Below are 14,757 nucleotides of genomic sequence, written 5' to 3' on the forward strand. Positions count from 1 at the left end.
CTGACTATGATTACCAAAGATTTACCAAGTCCATGCAAGAATACCTTGGCTGTAAAACAGGCAAATAAAATTAACTGGCAACTAAAACTGTTACAGCTGATATCTGAAGTGGCCAAGAATAAAAGTTAAACTGATACAACTAACTACAATTATTAACTTGCAACATTAAATCTTGATCATTTAACTGTGTTCTATACATCCACCCTTGCTACATCCTAAATTAATTCTTTGTAACTCTAATTGGCTGGTAATTTGGCCACCTTTTTCAATAGTCAATGTAAAGAAAAAAAGGCTGCCAAATTATCAGCCAATTAGAGTTACAAAGAATTAATTTAGGATGTAGCAAGGGTGGATGTATAGAACACAGTTAAATGATCAAGATTTAATGTTGCAAGTTAATAATTGTAGTTAGTTGTATCAAGTTAACTTTATTCTTGGCCACTTCAGATATCAGCTGTAACAGTTTTAGTTGCCAGTTAAGTTTTACAACCGAGGTATTCTTGCATGGACTTGGTAAATCTTTGGTAATCATAGCCAGTTGTACTAACATTGATTCTTGGCCGCTCCAGATATCAGCTCTTTCAGTTACCAGTTCATTTCATGGAGTCTTTCAACAGCTGAACTTAACATGGGATTACAGATACTTGTAGTTTCTTGGACGTGCTTTTTTTTACAGCAAAGGTGTTTTTGAGGGGATTATAATTACTTCATACTGGTGATATGACTACTAATGGCATGAATTGCATGTTGCTACACACTGCAGCCAGTGGTACAATTATGCAATCAAGTGACAAGAACTGTACTTTACCACTAATCTTGAATATTGTCCATTAATTGCTCTCATACATATATATTATGGTATTAAATTACTCTTGAAAGTAGTATTATATTTGTTATGCATAGGTATACAATGGTGGATATACACAGACGAAGTCAAAATCAAAGTAGGTATTGGGATAATGAAATGACAGATACTATTCAGGAGGAAGGTATATGATAATTATCGCTTTATCAGAGTACATAGTTTACAACTGCTTATGGGTTTTGCACAACAAATTATATTAATAAGTCCTAATTTACATATGTGTGTAATCATTGTAACTATGTAAAGTTTGTTTTTATTTTGATATTTTCCTAAGCTAACCAGCTACCTGCCCAGAAATAAATAGCTGATCTCTACTTGGTGACTTGTTTTATAGCTATCGGCAAGAGTATACTCTTGCTATCGGATGATTTGTTTTTTAGCTGAGCTCTGTATAGGATAACTTGTTTCATAACTGGACCCTCTACTGACCTTTTAACCCTATTCTTCAATACTACTGAAAGGCCTTTCTATGATGATTAATCCATCTGCATACCAATTTTCACTCATCCTCTAAACAGCTTGCTTAGTAGGCATGAAAACTAATGTTTTTTTATTCAGGAAACTCAATTGCACAGTCATTGCACACGTTTGGTTTTGTTTTATTTTTCCACAGTCTTTTTATCATTCCTTTCAAACCAACAAAAGGCAATGCTATGATGGTTAATCTATTATATATCTACAAACCAATTTTTAATTCATTTCTTGGAGTAGTTTACCTTATTGGTTTGACAACATAATTTGTTTTGTACCAAATTATTTGTAATACTCCTAAAATTTTCATCGTATTAATTTTGCATCAAACTTGGTACTAGAATTTGCTTTTGCACCTACTTTGGGTCTGCAAAATTTTGATGCTACCAGATAACGTGTTATTTATAACAACTTTTGTAAAGTGTGAAAAAAGACAAAGAAAAATGAAGAAAATACCAAAACTTTGGTTGCTCGTATCTCAGGAATGGCTAACGTAATTTCTTTCAAATTTGGTATGCGGACTTCCCTTCCAGATGGGCAACTTGACTGTAAAGGTTGTCCCATTCAGATAAACTGTCATGGAGCTACATATATGTGAAAATCATGTTTCTTTCTGTCAATATACTCACACTGTGGTGTTCCAGCTTCTTGGGCTGCACAACACACTATTTTACGTGTCTTGATTAGAAAGCACAGCTAAGCTCTCAAGTAAAACTACGTATGTGTATAATGAATCCACTCAAAAACAGCCAAGCTGTAAAAAAATAGTGCAGCCTTCAAAAGCCTGGGTGAAAAAAAGTTGTGAAATCAAAGGTGGCGGCCATGAAATGGTTGCAATGATGTTATTTTTTCACCTAGGTTTTTGAAGGTCGCACTCTTTTTTTTTTACAGATCAGCTGTTTTTGAGTGGATTTCACTTCTTTTTTGCATTTTCATAACTAAGGCTTTGAGGCTTACTGTTTCTTCTTATCTATGGATCATAACTGCTAGAGGAACAATGATGATCATACAAGTGAAGTGAAAATTACCTACTCATTCTGAACAGCTACCAACAAAGAGAAAACTATCAGTATTATCAAGAGTTCATAATATAAAAACAGAGGAGAGTATCCTACTCTGTACTAGAGTATCCGAACGTGTAGCGAATAGTTTCTCCGGTATCTTACGTAATACTCCGAATGTGTTTTACTAACGATTATTGATTTTGGCGCTGCTTCAATTACCGATACCAGTCTACTACCTTCTCTGTTTTGAGTTAAGAAAGGTTTCGAAGTATGAATACACCGAAACGGCCAAGAGTTGAAGGATTTGTTCGTGTGATAGAAACAACACCTCCACTAGAAGTCGCTCCAGAACAAGAAGAGCCATTTGAGCAAGAGGGACACAGTGGAATGGAAACTACACCGAAACGGCCAAGAGTTGAAGGATTTGTTCGTGCGATAGAAACAACACCTCCACTAGAAGTCGCTCCAGAACAAGAAGAACCATTAGAGCAAGAGGGACACAGTGGAATGGAAACTACACCGAAACGGCCAAGAGTTGAAGGATTTGTTCGTGCGATAGAAACAACACCTCCACTAGAAGTCGCTCCAGAACAAGAAGAACCATTAGAGCAAGAGGGACACAGTGGAATGGAAACTACACCGAAATGGCCAAGAGTTAAAGGATTTGTTCGTGCGATAGAAACAACACCTCCACTAGAAGTCGCTCCAGAACAAGAAGAACCATTAGAGCAAGAGGGACACAGTGGAATGGAAACTACACCGAAACGACCAAGAGGACCAAGCTTGCATGCCCGCCTTTGTGGAGAGAAAGAAAGTGGTGATACAGCGAGAGATGTAGGGGCGAATACACTTGTGAATGGTACAGTGATGAACCCCAGTGTTAACGATGTGTCAAGCGTATCTTTGCGGGAGAATTCGCAGCAGAATTTGATGAGTGTTGAAACATGTGGTGGATTTTTGGCACATATGCAGTCAATCGTGGCTCACAAGTTTCATAAGTTAATGGCCTCCATTTTGTACGATTCAGCTGGGCGAGCACTGCTAGAGATCAAACATCAAGAGGTACATTATCATCCTCCTGCTGGATTTGTCCATCGCATCTGAATGGTCATCACACCAACGTGTACAGGGTACAGCTACGACTTGCAAGTTTTATTTGAAACCATTCAGAGTGGTGTAATTGCCACTGAAGATGAGTTTACAATGTTGTGTACATTTGAAATGAACTACCAATACTATACGTTTTGTCCAGGGATTGGATATAAATAATATCATGAGCAGTATTACAATGTGATTCGGTTTCACAGTGGCCAAGTACAAGTAACTGAACTACCATTTCAACGTGTAGACTCTAAACGCTGCTTAAAGTGGTTTAAGCTATCACACAATGCAAGTATGGAAGAGAAGGTTGCTGATGAAGTGAAGTGCACTGTGTGTAAGAAGCTCATTCATGATTTAGAATGTCAAAAAGAAAGAGTGGAGTCCCAGAGTCCAGAAAGAAAAGTAAAACGACAGGCAGCAAACTCCAATTATATCCCTTAAAATATTTGTCACCAAATAGTGTGAAACTAAGGAAGAAGAACACACAAACTGAACGTTCCAGCCATAAAGCATTGTTGGCTAGATATGCTAAGACAGATGTCACTCTTGATGATGCTCAACACGATGAAATGTGTAAAATCAGAAATGAGGTTGACAAGAATACCAAGCATCTTGAAACAATTTATGAACAAGCAAAAGCACATGGAGTGGAGAAGTCGCTGCGGGAGGTTTGGAAAATGGATAAAGATCGCAATGCGTTTTTTGATGATCAGGAGAAAGGTATTTGTGGCACCTATAATATCTAATCACTAACTATATTTGTCATTTATACAGGAAATAAAAAACATGGGAATAGATGGAACATGATCACTATACGAATTGGTAAACAATATAGAATGGAATCCCTATCTTAAATGGCCTTTAATTCATTTAACATCTTAATAGGTCATCACTTCATTTAACATTACAATTCCAAGTTATGAGTGCTCCTGCAAATTGTTAAGTATCAATATTATAGACAATAGTTCATCATATCTCTCTTTTCATATGGAGAAGGTCAGAGTGTGTGTGGGGGATACATAAACATAACTGTTCTATTAGCTGGCTGCTCTATTAGGTGTCCCAATTTCTTGGCCCCCAATTTCCACCACCCATGTTTTATATTGTGAACTCTATATAGGAATATTAATTATATATGTATATAATTGTAGCACTTGCCATATACACCCGAAGTCCTTCAGCCTATGAAGCATTAAAGAGTTTTAATATTCTTCAATTGCCTTCACGGAGTACCCTTCAAGCTTACACCGGATGTTTTTTGCATGAAGCTGGAGCTTCATGGGACTGTATTTCCCAGCAAGTAGAGATGTTTGAGAAATTTGTTACAGAATGTAAGCAATCTGGGAAACAGTTGCCTTGTGCTGATGGTGTCTTAATCTTTGACGAGGCCAAGGTGATATCTCGACTGATGTGGAACTCAAGGAGTCAAAATGTAATTGGCCTAGCTATGACAGCAGAAGAACAAGCATCTCTACACGATATATATGAGATGTTTAAGGGTGATGAAAAAGTGTGCCAAACTTCTTACATTTTGCAGTTTCTTTGGCGACCTTACTTCATCATTTGACATAGTTGGGCCTTACTACACAAGTTCTGATAACTGTAATGCCAAGTTCATTACTGCTTGTGTTCTTGAGACCATGAAACTCTTTCAGGTAAACTACATTAAATGCTTCCATCCATTGCAATATTTTTTGTGAATGGCTGGTATGGCTAATAATTTAGTAATAATAATAATGAATGGCTAATAGTTTGGCTGGTATGTATATCTGTTTGGAATACCAGAATGTATGCACAGATGTCTATATGTATAATATACACTGTGACTATGTGTTAGATGGTACAGTATTACACAGGTATGCTTGTAGGTACATGGATTCGAGACCAGTTTGCTTCTTTAAATCCACACACAATTGTTCAGGTGCTTATGGCTACAACAAAGAATTGCCTGATCCATACCAGATCAAATCCTGGTTTGTTAATCCTTTCAACCCTCCCAAGTTGGTCCACTGGCTTATTTGTCCTAGCCATCAAGTGAGTCTGCTCTAATGTATCAATAATTTAAAATGCAATAATTTTATAGCTTAAAAACATGATAAATGCCCTCCATTCTTCAAGGAGTGGAGGAACCAAAAATTTTTTGTTGAATGGCAGTGAATTTGGCTGGCAGGCAATAATTGATTTATACATGAGGGAATGTGGCCGTATACAAAACAGAACGGTTAGGATGGTACCTAAGCTGCGAGAAGTTCACGTAATCAGGGACTCATGGATAAAACTGAATGTCGCACCAGCCAAATTAATGCAGGTATGCATGTGTACTTGAAAATGTCTTATGTAATTTTGTACCGTGAAACTAGTCTAACAGTAACGTAAGGTGGATACTTGTTGTACACAAACAACATACTTAGGGATCAATAGAGTAACCAATTTAGACAGATGGCCTTAACTTGATTGAACAAGTTTGACTCTTCATTATATGCTTGTGCTTACAAACATTGTAATTGAAACATACACAATACAAATGCTATACTTACTGGTTGAAGCAACATACCTTGCTTACTGGTTGAAGCAACATACCTTGCTTCCTGAATGTAATTATTATTACATCTTTGTTGTTGCTAGCAAGAACAGGTGTTAGGAGAGCTATTTGACTATTTGGATCAAGAGCCACATCCTGATGATTACCATTCTGTGAAAAACACACTTCGTTATCTAGAAGCATGTAGCAAGATATTGGAGAGTGGTTTTTTAAGTCACGAGAGGGTAGACTCAACTAATTGCAAAATTGTTACATCTATTCTAGAAGGGTTTAATTTTTTCAGCTCTTGGCACCAGGAACTTCTTCCGAAAGGTATGTGCACATAAACATTCAAAATTTACATGGTTATCACTTAGTCATTTCATTTTAGATGACAAGGATGCATTTAACAGTCGAAACTTTCTGGCGTGGCAAAGTTAATTCATAACCAAACTGTATTGTTAACTGATCATTATTATTTATTTGTTATACTGGACAGCCAGTAATTACTGATACGTCCAAGGGGGACCAGAATAGCTTAATATTTTAACACAAGACTCTATATCTAAAACTATATCTTTTCTCTTTTTAGTATGGGATTTACTGAGGATATGTTTGTATGGTTTTATTCACTTTGTTGAAGATTTTACATCACGTCACCCTCCTGGCTATTTTATTAGTCCTCTTCGCCTGTCTGGGAGTGCTGTTGAAACATTGTTCAGCCAATACAAGCGTTCAGCAGCTGGGAAGTTGGATGCAGCAAATTATGCCACCTCAAGAGCTGCACAACTAGTAAGGCAGACAGTTGCTCTTCACCATAGTGGTGCAGCCTATAGGGATGGCAAATTACATACCAGTGAAGTAGAGTTGACCAGAAAGAAATACAATAAGAAAACAAATTAATATTAAGTCTCTTCAGTTTTAATTGTATACAGTAATTATGATTGTTTGGTTTTTAAGTGTACATGTTGAGACAATAATGTGTCACGTAAATTTTGTCCAGAGATAGCAGCACTGCCTTTCTTAGCTGCAAGAACTGTTTTGAAAGAGTCAATGAATTCCTGAAGTCGAGTATTACACAGCTTTCGAATGAACTCCTTCATTATACCTGTGACGTCAGTTAAATCTTGGTCAAACCCTTCAATCCGTTTTTGCAATACAGTATGGAAGGCTTCCTTGATTTCAGTGTCATCTTCAATACTAGCAGTAGCTACTTGTACAAGATTCTTCCCATGCACTTTAAAGTTCTCCTCATTGGCGCAGGACTTGACTTTGACATGTACCAATTGCAGAAAAGGAAACAGGTCATTGCATGGAAAGTACATATACCCCTTGTCTCTGTACTGTAGGAACTTTGGTACTTTAGACTTGTCCTTTGTGTTCAGCAGTTGAAGAATTCCAATTTCCTTTCCCAGCTGCTCCTTACGATTCACTGGACAAGTTTTGATTGCTTTGTAACGTGTGTGCAACATGCTGGCAAGTGTTGCACCTCCAAATCTGTAGTACACGTCTATTGGATCTGGATTAACAGCCTTAGCATCAAGTGCTGGAGGCTGAAGCATGACATGGCATCTTCGGAGAATTTCATTGTACACCTCGGATGTGAACACAATCATAAATGTTTTGGCAACAGCACAGGTAACATTTTTTGTATCATACAATGAAACCCATTGCTGGCGAATCAGTACTCCATCGTCTTGTGGGTCAATGTCCATTCTTGAAAGGTCTGTGACATTTTTAATCAAAATTATACTACATTGCTGGTGCCATCTATACTGAAAAGTCATGAATTTATCTTTACCCTTTCCTAAAGCCTGGTAAGTTTCAGAGAATGTCCTCCGCAAAAACGTCACAACAAATTGGACATCAGATGGTTCTAGTGAAAGGCTAAATTCCCTCACCGCTACATCACGATGGGTAGTTAGTATACTGTTGGTTTTGTCGAGGCTATATGGTGTCAGTTCGAGAACAGGGATCCCATTAACAAAACGTACCAGTCGATCTCTTGGCTTTTGTTATCAACTTTCTTGTTCGCTTCTGTGATGGCACCTCATCTGAATCTGGCGATGGATCCTGTTCAGTCGCAGCACACGCATCAATTTCTGCTACAGGAAATAATAAAGACGACTCTATTATTTTCGTTATTGGATACGCACTTCTATGTTTTCAATCATGTTCCAGCTGGATATTGCGTCAGAACTATTCGCTACGCGTTTGGATACTCTAGTACAGAGTAGGATACTCTCCTCTGTTTTTATATTATGAACTCTTGGTATTATTGATGATTGATGGAAAATATAGATAAGAATGTCCTCGGACACATGCTACCACAAACATTATTTGCTTGTACATGCATGCACGATGGCCATAATATAAAGTTATTATTATATGTAATTTATTTCAACTATAGTGATTTATAATTCCTTCCAAGTTAGGTTGCAATGACTGTTGTATTAGAGTATCTCGATTTTTCATGCAAACATGAAAAGATGCAGTTTCTCAACTTTAAACAAAGCAAATCCTGCACCTTTTTTACTGGGATGTGATTTCCAAGCTGTTGTATCACAAGTTTTGCTAGCATAGCACTTATTATGATGATTATGATGGTGATAATTGGTGCAAATCAATCATACAAGTCTACTCACAGTTCATCTGGGGGCGAGTCTAAGTTAATACTACCAATATACCATTGATCGATATGAAAATGGCTCCGATTTAATGAAATAGCTACTAGACTGAGCCTCAAAGTGTTACAACAATAGTATGGTGCTAATGTTCTAATAGAATGCTCATTTTTGCTTTTGTTGAAATCATCTAATAGAACTCACATAGAATGTTCTAGATTTTCTATTGGTAGATCTAAGTTTTAGTTATTGAATGCTAGAATTTTCATTTATAAGGTAGAAATTAAGTGAGGTGATCAGCCAAGATAGCAGTGGTTCAGTGGTTAAGGATGCAGGTATTAGGTATGGAGGTCCTTGGTTTGAACTCTGCATGAAAAGTTTTTTTTACATTTTTATGCACCTTTTTTACCACGCAGTGACTGCCCTATTAGAGTATCTCGATTTTACACTTGTTTGGTTTATGCTTTATAACTTTATAGCTGTAAGTCTGTTGCCGTTCTAACCACCAAAAGGCACTGCTACAATAATTAGCCTATGTACACACAATTTATTCCCCTACTCGATTTACCCTGTAGCCATGACAAAAGTTTCATCTTTTTTCGCTCATAATTCCTGGAATATTTATCAGATTCATAGCAAACTTGTTACGTGAATTCACCTTTATACACTCTTCATTTGTGCCAAGTATCAATGCAATCAAGTTACACGTTTGTGTATTATAGCAAATTTTGCAAAGTGTATGAAAAGAAATCAAAGCCCTCGTAGCCCCCCTATGGCTTAAGAAGAATGAAAAAAAAAACAAAGACGTTAAAACAAAACTTTGAACGCCTGTATCTCACAAATGGCTCTAGCAAATTTAATCAAATTTGCTGTGTGGCGTACCCTACCTAGGGGACAGCTGTAATGCAAAAATGGTGTGCTTTGGAGAAGGGACCATGGAGCTATGCACATGTGAAGAAGCTGTTTTCTTTCTTCCTGTCAATATACTCATGGTGTGGTGCACTGGCTTACTTGGCTGCACGACACACTACTGTGTGTCTTGATATCATACTGCGTAATACAAAGTTATCTGGAAGTGAAACAAGATATATGAATCATCACAGAATTATCTTGTAATACCGTGAGCATATATCTTGTTTCACTACTAGTACCAGTGGCGTAGCCAGACTTTTCGCCATGCCTGGGCAATGGGTGGGCAAGCCATTTCCCATGCAACACACGTACACATGCCCATCTTCATATGGACATCAATATAACATTTTTAAAATGCATTATGTATCATCCTACACTACTGCATGCAAGATGACTAATAGAAGCGAACGCCTAGCTAGCTATTGGCCTTCTAACATTACATACATCTAGCTACATGTGTCTTAATACCAGACTACAAAGATTCTTGAATTAAAGCACGAGGCGCTCTATCACGTGATGACTATGCTCTGCCACTACAGTTGTTAGCCTAGAAAAGTGGAAACAAAAAGAAAAGAATTGCTGACTGAACAAAAACTCCATACCGTTTGAACTGAGCAGTATCCACACGGATAGATGGGTGCTAATTTCACAAATACCTCTAGACTGCTTTGCCTCCCGAGTTTTTACCACACCAATAGCTACCGTGATCACTTAATCCAAATGTAAACCGTCCAGCCCACTATAGTGAAACCAATTCTTTGTCCTTCATTCCTTGCCACAATGCTGCGCGGTTTTTTGTAATCACGTGATTTTGCTTCTATTTATTGCCTCCTCTATTTGTGCACAATCAAGTTACTCCTAGGGAAAATCCCTTGGATAACCCCAACTCTGTTTAGCCAAAAAGAAGGAAACCATCAGCGAAAATGGCACGGTGAGTGTTGTATAAGTTGTGCTATACTTATTCTTGTACAGTGACTAGTTAAGTAACTTTAGCAAAATCTCGAGCTATCCAGCCCACGTCTTTACAATTACTCTAGGAGCTGATGGTGGGGCAAAGAAGTCTGATGCCCGGGCAATGCCCTGGCTTGCCCGGGTTTGGCTACGCCACTGACTAGTACTGCTATTGCTTGGATCCCTACTTCATTTTAAATTTAGTTTTGTACTATAAGATAGCTGTGATATACACAATTTGACTGTTCTAGTAGAATTTGATGCATGGCTGTTGTATTATGATAACCATTTTATTAGAGTACCTCGAGTGAGCCTCTGGCCTTAGTGATATTTCGTTATCTTGTCTTGTTTTTTCACCACGATACCACCAAGTGCCAATGTAGGGAGTGTGGGTGCCATGCTCAATAGCTGTAAGTTCAACTAGATTATTTAGGAGTTGTAATTGAAGATAAAAAACAAGGCACAGGGTAGACACTCAATGGAACCCCAAAAGGAACATGCCGTTTGGTATATTGTGGTGTAAATTAAATGGTGGCTATGCAATGCAAAGTGTATTGTGGTCAGACAGGCTAGCATGTAGAGAGACCAAAATTGGGCTTTGGATATTATTCAGGTTTGTGTAAGCTACTGAAGGGCGTGTAAAGGTGCCTTTTGTCATACAAAATAATACTATGATAATTATGATGACTGGATTTTTGGGGGAATCGTTTTGTTTGAGGGATCCCTACCATGCAATACTGCTCATAGTAGCTTCTTTACTACCAATATTGTTTTGTTATGTAGAACCCTGCCTTGTCAAAGGACAAATTAAGAAGGATTGTGCTGCTGATCCTTCATGTCAAACCACTTGTGTCAGCAGATTCAATTTTGGTATTGTTTGTCCAGAAATATGTGCAATTGCAGAAGTCAATAGCACCCAACAACCACTAACTCTATGTGAGTGTCCTGATGGGATGATAATTGATGAAGATAAAAATGAATGTGTAACTCCAAGTGATTGCACTCCAAGTAAGTAAAGGAATCAAGACTTTCATTGCTACATGACATAGCTATATAGGAACTTACAAAGCCATACACCTCAACTAAAACCAGTTGATTGCATTTACTACCAACTTTGTAATCTTTTGTATATATTAATCCCATCCAAAAACAGCTTATAGCTGTAAAAAAAGTGCGCGTCTAAGTAAAGCAGAGTTAACTGCGACAAAAAGTAATGATATCATAATGCGGCCATGTGCGAGGTGCGCAAGTTGTAAAATTAATATTAGCTAATCAGATAATACAATGTTATTGTTAAAGTGTTAATGAGAACTATGTGATGCTGCTAGTTTTTAAGTGTGTGAGCATCTTCATAAATGCCACATAAATTTAATTCTCAATAAAGCAATGTGTATAGATTCTCTGATAGTAATAAATAGTTTGAGTTTGGCCACCTTTCCTTTGTTCGTAGCATTGCTGTATACAGGAAAGGCGGCCAAACTCAAACTATTTATTACTATCAGAGAATCTATACACATTGCTTTATTGAGAATTAAATTTATGTGGCATTTATGAAGATGCTCACACACTTAAAAACTAGCAGCATCACATAGTTCTCATTAACACTTTAACAATAACATTGTATTATCTGATTAGCTAATATTAATTTTACAACTTGCAACTGTGAAATTATAAAAACTCAAGCTTTTTAGATCTATTCTGTGAATGCTATCCCACTAGGAATTAACATAGCCTTTTCGAATACAGTAAATACAAGTCTTTTTCATCCAGGCTTTCTAATAGGGTCATTTTTCATAGCTTGGTTGTTTTGTGTGGATTTCACTTTTTTTGCATTTTACAGGTTTTTTGCAATTGAATTCGTCACCTTTACAATTTGCTTTGTCCCGTTTACAGTAGGCTTTGTCACTTTTGCAGTTGAATTTGTCAGTTTTGCAATTGAATTTGTCGCTTTTGCATTAGAATATGTTGCGTTTGCACAAGAATTCATCATAATTACATTGACTGCAATAACCAGCTGCTCATCACAAGGTGGATCATTTTTGCCATGGAGAATACCAGTTGAGACACTATACAGGGTAACTGGAGCTGGTTATATAAGAAGCCAAATTAGCCATTTAAATTAATCAACTTGTTCGCAAGTGACCAAACCCATTGCCAATGGTGAAGCACATTTGCGAATGCTGTTGAAGAAGCTGTAGCAGAAGAATTATTGCCTTATAAAGAGTTATTTACAACAGTTGTACTTCAACAAGATCATGAAGCAGCTGCTACATCTAGGTTTCATGTTTACTGTAGCTCCCATTCTTGTTATGGACGAATTCTTGTGCGAACAGGACAAATTCTAATTCAAAAGTGACAAATTCAATTGCGAAACCGACAAATTCATTTGCAAATGGGATGAATTCTACTGCAAAAGTGACAAAGTGTACTGCAAACAGGATGAAATCAATTGCAAAGGTGATGAATTCAATTGCAAAGGTGATGAATTCAATTGCAAAAAAACTTGTATAAGGCCCCAAAACCAGCCTATGGCTGACTTTAGGATTTGATTTTACTCACATTTCTTCTTATCTATACAGACACAGTAGTGATTATTGAAGATAGACTTATAAATGTATTGTAATGCATGTTTTAGTTCAATATTTATGTTTTAATTTATTGCAAAAATGATGTGCTTTTGGGAAGGGGTCAAGAAGCTATGCACGCATGAAAATGCTGTTTTCTTTCTTCCTGCCAATATACTCATGGTGTGACACACCGGATTTCTTGGCCACACAACACACTACCGTGTGTCTCGATCTCTATGTGCAAGCATTGTAATAGGGTTTGCTGTAATGGTGAGTAGTATAGCAACATTTATGCATTTCCATACAAACATTTCACCTACTGTAAGTATCGTTTTTTCTATACAGTATCTTGTCCAGTCGAAGGACAAATTTAAAATGCTTGTGTTTGTGTGCCTTGCCTTTTCTTTCATCTTCGTCTTATTCTTCATGCTAGGAAACTATATTGAGGTATTAATTTTTTGTATCAACACTTGGACACCACAAATTTATTACAGTTGGTATACACTGTACTTGCACAATAGGACTTTATGAACTGACTGGACCATTAACGATTGAGCAACACGCCCCTTTACAATCTAGTACAGCTGGACCAATAATGATGACACGCCTCTTAATAATCTAGCTGCAATTGACCATTAATACATGTGTCTTATTAGTAGCCAAGGCATGCCATGGCTATGCGTGTAAATATCACATATAATCCAGTTGGCTAAAGCCCACTTAAGATACTCCAATAAAGCAGTCACCCTAATACAACAACCATGTTGGATACCATGTAGTACAGTAGTACTGTAGGATCATGGAGGTTTGGGTTTTTCTGGCCAAAACTATCACTTGAAAACCAGCTTCACAACATCATCCTGTTGCCTTGGCAGTATTGGTTAGGTATAACCAAGCCCAAAAAATGCCTTCAGTTTGACCTTAAATGCTTCCAATAGGTAGCTACTGTTTTTTAAAATTCATTTAGTGGAATTTTCTACTGCCTGCCTGCCTGCCTGCCTGCCTGCCTGCCTGCCTGCCTGCCTGCCTGCCTGCCTGCCTGCCTGCCTGCCTGCCTGCCTGCCTGCCTGCCTGCCTGCCTGCCTGCCTGCCTGCCTGCCTGCCTGCCTGCCTGCCTGTCTGCCTGCCTGCCTGCCTTCAGACAAGCATAGCTTGATAACGGCTAATGCTGTGGCCTTGATTTTCCCTGTTTTACATTGCTTTGTCCCGAGATGTGCCTTTTAGCATGCTGCAGTACATAAAATGCACACATCATAGACTTACCTTTGTCCTCTTTTGTGTCCCATTTCTTTTTGCTGGCAGACCGTGGTGTTGATTCATGGTAGCACAATGCATGGCTTCCCATTAGTAAATGAGAATTGTCCATATTTTCCGTGGTGACTATTGTTCTTCATTTGTAATCCTGTGTAACAGGTTGAAAATAGGTGAAAGCAAGGCATAATGGCCACTTTTAGTCAGCAATTGATAGTTAAGTGTGAGAATCGTCCATATTTTTCATGGTGACAGGCAGAGGTGCTTCTCATACTGTTCTTTATTTGTAGTGCTGTGTAACGGGCTGAACATAGCTAATAGTGAAGCAGAATGGCCACTTCACTTTTGAATCAGTAATTGATATCTGGGGCACTCGTTCGTATGAAAACATTAACTCTGGTACTATTCTTACTTTTGATCTGGTATGCTTGGGTTCACCAAGCATAGCATTGATACAAAAAAGTAATCAACTAAGTATAAGGGAAAATTG

At 37.7% G+C, this 14,757-nt stretch overlaps 2 protein-coding genes across 6 annotated transcripts in view; both read left to right on the forward strand.

Moving 5' to 3' along the window:
• The window catches only part of LOC136240548 (uncharacterized), a 48,096-nt gene that overhangs the window by 26,440 nt on the left and 6,899 nt on the right, over positions 1 to 14,757 (forward strand). For both annotated transcript variants that reach the window (XM_066031541.1, XM_066031542.1), the window contains exons 5-6: positions 904 to 989; positions 11,233 to 11,457. In XM_066031541.1, coding sequence (XP_065887613.1) covers positions 904 to 989; positions 11,233 to 11,457 — 311 coding nt within the window. The remainder of the gene's footprint in view (positions 1 to 903; positions 990 to 11,232; positions 11,458 to 14,757) is intronic.
• LOC136240549 (uncharacterized) lies at positions 2,341 to 6,634 on the forward strand. Of its 4 annotated transcripts, XM_066031544.1 has the most exons (7): positions 2,341 to 4,161; positions 4,216 to 4,263; positions 4,593 to 5,096; positions 5,310 to 5,475; positions 5,525 to 5,749; positions 6,067 to 6,295; positions 6,354 to 6,634. In XM_066031544.1, exons 4-7 carry the CDS (start codon positions 5,314 to 5,316, stop codon positions 6,401 to 6,403), a joined length of 666 nt encoding a protein of 221 aa, XP_065887616.1. In that variant the 5' UTR covers positions 2,341 to 4,161; positions 4,216 to 4,263; positions 4,593 to 5,096; positions 5,310 to 5,313; the 3' UTR covers positions 6,404 to 6,634. The 4 variants fall into 4 exon arrangements, 3 of the variants coding, with proteins under 3 accessions (XP_065887616.1, XP_065887617.1, XP_065887615.1); XM_066031545.1 differs by lacking the exons at positions 2,341 to 4,161; positions 4,216 to 4,263 and having other exon boundaries at positions 4,359 to 5,096; XM_066031543.1 differs by lacking the exons at positions 2,341 to 4,161; positions 4,216 to 4,263; positions 4,593 to 5,096 and having other exon boundaries at positions 5,107 to 5,475.

This window comes from Dysidea avara, chromosome 12 (assembly GCF_963678975.1).
Source record: "Dysidea avara chromosome 12, odDysAvar1.4, whole genome shotgun sequence".
Lineage (NCBI taxonomy): Eukaryota > Metazoa > Porifera > Demospongiae > Dictyoceratida > Dysideidae > Dysidea > Dysidea avara.